The 6,933-nt window shown below is 29.9% G+C and overlaps 1 protein-coding gene across 3 annotated transcripts in view; it reads left to right on the top strand.

Annotated features, from left to right (window-relative positions):
* Nucleotides 1-6,933, top strand: part of LOC106460445 (cAMP-dependent protein kinase type II regulatory subunit-like) — a 103,181-nt gene that overhangs the window by 90,276 nt on the left and 5,972 nt on the right. For all 3 annotated transcript variants that reach the window (XM_013920140.2, XM_022387156.1, XM_022387155.1), the window contains 3 exons: nt 2,373-2,447; nt 3,050-3,115; nt 5,145-5,196. In XM_013920140.2, coding sequence (XP_013775594.1) covers nt 2,373-2,447; nt 3,050-3,115; nt 5,145-5,196 — 193 coding nt within the window. The remainder of the gene's footprint in view (nt 1-2,372; nt 2,448-3,049; nt 3,116-5,144; nt 5,197-6,933) is intronic.

Here is a 6,933-nt window from a genome sequence, read left to right as displayed (position 1 = left end):
TCATTACGTGTTACCAGCGTCACATGACTTCCGCTGTCATAACAATATATAAATTTATGTAATGGAATATTGTAATATTCTGTAATATTCAGTTGCCATAAAAATAATGCTAACTTCACCATAGAAAGTGTGAAGACTTGTTTGTTGAAATGTTTTACAGAGTGTTAAGAGCTTTAACAGCTAGAAAAATTTGTTTTTCGAACAGGTACAACATTTCGATCACTGGTGCAATCATTCTCAAGTACACAAGTTTTACCGTTAAAACTTATGTATTTGAGAATGATTGTGCCAGTGATCTAAACGTCATACATGTTCTAAAAACAAATCTTTCTAGCTGTAAAAGCCGTAACTTGTAATAAAATACTTAATCAGTAAGTAAACTCAAAACAAAACTATTAAAAAAATAATTTAATCTTAATAATTTCTTCAAGACAAACTTGAAAAAGTTTTCTGTTATTTTAGCACTCACTTGTAATATGGCTAGATAAAACATTTTTTATAATCAATTTTCTTTTCAAAAATTCAAATGTATGGGGTTTTTGTAAGTAATTTAACAAAGTGATGATAGAATAGAAATATTTACATTAGTAATTTAGTGTACTTATTTCTCATTATAATTTATATATATCTGACCTTTTTTTGAATTAATTAATTTTTTCTTGAACCATTCATAGTACAAAAATCAGTTGCTTTATATGTTGTAAGCTACCTTATCAAATTAAATAAATTTTGAGCAGAGTTGAGAGGAAATTACTTAAATTTCATCCCAAAATAATCACTGCAACTTATGTAAAGGTCTTTAAAATGTAATTATTTTAGGTAAATAAAATTAAGAGTAATTAAATTACTCTGTGATACATGTAAAATACCTTAAATTTAGGTCTTTAATGCATGTACAATTACTTACATTTTGGGCTCTGCAACAAGTAAAGTGAAAGCATCTAATTATATTCAGGTTACTGAAACATAAATATGCTATTTAAGCTTGTAAAATGTGTAAAGTAAAATCACCCAAACCAAAGAAACTGGTAAATCTATAAATGTACTATTCATAAATAATAGAAGGATAATTACAATTTATCGCAACTTAGACATGAAAAGGCACTGTTATGAAATAATCTAGATGGTATTCAATCCTGATGAGTAGAACTCTTCATTCAATCAACTCCCTCTTCAAAGAAGTGCCGACTAGTTGAACATGGTTGGGTCAGTCATTATCACCTAATTGCACCATGAAATGGCAGCACAAAAGGTCATAGGATGTGGTCCTTATGAGAAGTGCCATCAGTGGTACTATTCTATAGGCAGGCCATCTTTCACCATTGCTTATTATTAGCCATATCATACTACCACAACCGTAATGTTCGTTTTCCTGTGTGAAAATGGGGTGATGATTTTCAAAATTCTCAACAAATGAATGTACACTTATTATTTCATTGTAAGTTAAAGTACAGTTAAACTAAAAAATAAAAATGTTCTTCCCCTTGTTGTTTGTCCACTGGTTGTGTTCTTAGCACCAGGTCAGCCTTGTGAAATCAGTTGCCAACAGTCTGTACATTGGCACAGAATCCAATTTAATTCCTGATTCAGGTTCAGAGTAATTACTCTATAATCGTAATGAGCCAGAATTGATAAATAGCAGTCATCTTATTGTGTTGTTTAGATGCCTGAGTAAATGCACCATTGGTTTGGATGTGGTTTCAAACCCTGTTATGGCATTTGGGGTTATTGTACTTAATTTCTAATAGTGTGTTGTAATTAAAATATTCCATTTATCCAGTGGATCTCTATAAATGAGTAAATCATCCAGCTTTCTTCTTTAAGGTCTAGACATGATTCTTTAACAATATGGAGCACATTAACCTGTGCTTTACTTCAAAGTTCTAATATACACATATATGTACTAATACCTAGCATAGGTTAATTACCAGTCATTTCATCTCACATGACTAATCATCAGATTGCATAACAATAAACTGATGGTTGGTTACCGACTTTATTTTCTAACGCTGGTTTTCTTTGTCTTTGCCATATTATAACAAAGCTGGATTATCTTTTGCCAATTGTTCGATAAATGTACAAAGCATAGACCATAGATTCCCCTCCCCCAAAAAAAAGAATTTTCAGAATATTTCAAATTGGATAACTTTCTAAAAAATAAATAAGTATCACATAAATTCTTTGATGATGATGATAATGTTAAAGTGGTTCAGTGAACATGCAGTTACGCCTTAGTAATAAAGAAAGGTTTGCTGTATTACTTGTTTAGTTTACCTTTGTTGAGGGGGGTGGAGGGTATTACTATGACCTGCTATGCATATAAAGATGTAGGAATTGCAATTTTAGTGTTCTTGTTATTTTTATTTCCCCAGCTATTTGAGAGAATGAACTTGTGTGATGCTTTGATGCCAAAAAGCTATAAGAATGGAGAAATTATAATCAAACAGGTTGGTATTTAGCTTTCTTTGTTAAGACTTACCACTATAACTCCAGTTAAATGCACACGACTAACACCTTACCTCTGCTTATATCCATTAAAATTTTCTATTGCATACATGTAAAAAATTGGCTAACTTAACTTTTGAGATATTATGATGCTGTTGTGAGTTCTATCATCTCAAGTGGAAAAAAACATTATTAGTTTCTTAAAATTGATTTTTATCATAGAAACCTAGAGGAAAAGTTTTTTTTTTCCTGTTTCTTTATTTGTTGGGTGACTACAAGAAAATAAAGCTTAGGAAAGTGAAGTGTTAGTTTCACTTGTAATTCTAGAGACTTACCATTGTCCCACTAGGGACAATGAAAATGACACTACAACTTTTCTGAAAAACATTATTGATAACTTTGTTAAAAAACTAAATAAATCAACAATTAAATTACAGAACAAATGCTTAAAGTAACCAAATAGATATTGAATGTATATATATCATTTTGTGTTCTTATGATTATAAAAAAAGGTATTACATATGTATAGATTTCCACTCCTTTGGATATGGACTGGCTTTTTCTTGGAATTTTTAAACATAATTTGATTTGAATGTTTACTTAGGGTGAAGTAGGTGATGGGATGTACTTTGTGGAGAAAGGGACTGTCCGAATAGTTATGGTTAATGAGGTAAAACCATTATTATTTGGTATATAACTCTAATGATGATGTACCTTTAGTTTTAAGTATGAACTGTGGTCCCTCACACAACCCAGAAGATGACTTCTTGTGATTTCCTAGTATGGATTCGGTTTAAAAAGTCAGCTATTGAAGCAGAGATGAGCATAAAATCATATATCTTTTATTGAAGTTTTTTATGTTCTAACAAGTATTTTTTTTAAAAATTATTTTTATGTTGAAATTAGTTCATGTGAACATAAATATTGATAAATTATTTTAAAACTTTTATTTGTAAGATGGAATAATAGTCTTTATTTATTTATAAGTATATTAAGATTAAACTAAATATACTTGTTTTATTACCACAAATATTAGCCTACTTTATTTTGGTAATTTATACCTACTAGCATATACAAAATTTATTGATTCAATTTGGTTAGAAATTATTTTATTTGCAATTCTAACTATCTCTGTGATATTAAACATTTAATTGTTTATTGTGATTTATTTAATTATCAGTGAACATGAACATCTTACAGAAAATTTAAAATAATTACAGCATTGGAAATAACATGGAAACAGAAGGAAAAGTGGGTATATATTGCACACGATAGAATAATATCTTTTGTGTATAAATTAGATTTTGCCTAATGCAGTATTGTGTTGACATGGCACAATGTGACTGGGTATCTGACAATCAATCTGAAAGTGCAAAACCAACACAAGGCCTGTAAAAGTATAGGCAATGATATGATTTTAGAGTTTGAAATTTGTGGTAAAAACAGTAGCTTCTGAGAAAGAAATTACGCATGATAAGCATATAGAAATGAAAGTTTTAGCTAAAGAAAGCTACACTTATCAACAGATTATAGTCAGAATTCACATTTCACCTAGTGCTGTATGCAAAACCCTGAACAGGTTCATGAAAGTAGTAATATTGCCAATAGAAGTGGTCAAATAAGAAAACTCAAGCTATCTAAAAGTGATGTAAAGCTCCTCAGAGTAAATTATCTGTGTGATAGGTGACGATTCAATAACGACCTTGCTCCAAGCATAGTTGTTAGTTTTTCTTCAAGATCAGTAAGATACATATTATCTCAAAATGGTTTCATTGGCCATGTAGCTGCTTGGAACCCTTTGCTAAGAAAAAAGAATAAAACAAAAAGCTGAAATGAACAATAGAAATAAAACAGTGGGATGTTCAAACCTGGAGAAATAGTGCTCTTTACAGATGAGTCCAAGTTTGAGCTGTTTAGCAATAATCAACAGCAGTATGTTCAAAGGAAAACTGGACAGTGGTATAACAGTCATTGTAAAACAGCTGTAGTTAAGCATGAGGTGGCTCAATACACTTTTGGGGCTCTATCCCAGCTAAGGGTGTTGGGGATTTATATAAAATTGAAGATACCCTAACTGCCAATAGATACAGGTAAGTTCTGACCCACCATGCCATTCCCTCAGAAACACATCTCATTGAGCAGGGTTTCATATTTCAACACAAAAATGACCCCAAGCATACAGCTTGTGCAGTGAAAACTTATTTGGAATGTAAAGAAGATAATGGAGCACTCGCAACAATATTGTGACCACATGGAGTTACGGAGATGCTGATAATGCTATTCATCAACCAAGCAACTTTAATGGATTATGGAAAATGTTACGAGATATTTGGAATAACATTCCACAGTCTTTCATTATTTAACTATATGGGAGAATGTATAAAAAACAGGCTCACATACTATATATTAATCATCTGCATAACATATTAATTTTCTTAACCTATTTGTTTGTCAAAATGTATTGTGCTTATGATTGTGTATAACTAGTACATAAAATTTGGATTATTTACCACTTTGTCCTCTGTTTCCATATTTATTTCCAATACTGCATATAATTGTAATTTTATATTTGATTTTTTATTTATTCAATTTATATAATATGTGACTCTTACATAAATAGCATTTATATTTCTGGTTTATACACTAGAACCTGGGAATATTAAATATTTCTTATGAGTTATTATTTTTTTGTTTCTCAGTCTGGAGAAGAAAAAGAATTATCAAAGTTGAACAAAGGTCAATATTTTGGAGGTAAGGCCAAAGAAAATTAATCATTTAACCTTATGGTTATTTGAGGTCAAAGGAACCGTTTCACAACTTTTTTTTACATAGTTACATTCAAAGTTTAATTTAACTACTTTCTTATCAGTGCATGTCAATAAACTTTGTATTAAAACATAGGTTATAATTCAAATTTGAGTGTTATCTAACTTTTAAGAAAAATTTTGAAAAATTCTCGTTCTTTATGTCTGAGTTGCATAATATGATAGTGCTCTAACTTTTCAATTATACGTTTTTTCTCTTCTCTTATAAGTGCTTCAAATTATTTAACCAACTAGAAACACATACTATAGGTATTGACAAACCACAACATAAAATTTCAACCTCATCGCTTTACTGAGATATCACTATTTGTTCAACCCACTTGATACATCCTTCATAAATCCTCTTTCTTTTAAGAAACGTCTATAATTCTCTTTGACATTGCTATTGGACATGCTTATAACCATAATTTCGTTTGAAGTATATTGTACTACTACAGTAAAAGTAAAAAAGAAAAATGGCATTTTTTGACACAGTGAAAGATAAAATTTGTATTAAATATTTCAGCTGACTGATTTTGATAACATTGGTAACACAGTTACTATCATCAGAACTAGTGACTACAATGTTAGCTTGACATATATTAATCCAAATATAGGCTAAGCTAACACTGTACTCACTAGCTTAGATGACGATAACTGAACTACCTAATAATTATTTTATCTCTCATTGTGCCAAAAAATGTAGTTTCCGTTTTTTATTCTTAATGGTTATATAACCAATAGAAAGAGAATATCGTAAACTACATAAGTCAGATGATCATTTTGTGTGAGTGGTCAAAGCCAATAGTTCGTAAAGACAGCTCAATGTACTTAGGCTAAAGACGTTGCTCGAGATAATGAAATTTCTTTAACCTATTTGTACCTTAGTTTTGGGACATTCTATTCTAGTACCTGATATATTGTTCTAAGGTGCATATTTGAAAGCTACATGATTTATTTTCATACAACCAACATAATGAGAAAAAAATAAGCTTATTAAATCATGCACCCGATTCCAAAATGCCTCAAGTCTATAATTAGTGCTGAATTTCTTGTGTTTATATAGTTTTGACAAAAGGAATTAAAATAAAAGAAAATTAGAAACTTGTTAGGTAAGAAAACTTAAATGAAAAAATTAAATAAAAATAGTTCTTGTGATATTTCTTGGAGGAACAAAGTGAGCTGCCATTTCATGATGTAATTTGATAGTTTATTTATCCCAAACTCTCACTGGGGGATTTATTGCTTTGTTAGAATAGTTAGACATACCATATTTTTTGGAATATAAGACGCACCCTTATTTTAAAGACAAAGTTTTTGGGGGGGGAAGCTACAGTCGCATTTGAAAGATTTTTATTGAACAAACATTCAATTTGATACTTTAAAAATTAGTATATATTGTTCTAAACACAAAAGAGCTCAAAACATCAAAATAAGACAATACCATAGGGGGGGAAGCTACAGTCGCATTTGAAAGATTTTTATTGAACAAACATTCAATTTGATACTTTAAAAATTAGTATATATTGTTCTAAACACAAAAGAGCTCAAAACATCAAAATAAGACAATACCATAGATAAAAAAACGTTTACTATTATTTAGTTTGGTTCAAAACCTACATAATCTTCATTGCTTTCACTGTAATTTATTTTTTTATTATTTAGGGAGCATTATAAATAGTTA

Source organism: Limulus polyphemus, unplaced genomic scaffold (assembly GCF_000517525.1).
Source record: "Limulus polyphemus unplaced genomic scaffold, Limulus_polyphemus-2.1.2 Scaffold770, whole genome shotgun sequence".
In the NCBI taxonomy this organism is placed as follows: domain Eukaryota; kingdom Metazoa; phylum Arthropoda; class Merostomata; order Xiphosura; family Limulidae; genus Limulus; species Limulus polyphemus.
The sequence above is the reverse complement of the archived record's forward strand: the minus strand, read 5'-3'. Positions and strand labels throughout refer to the sequence as shown.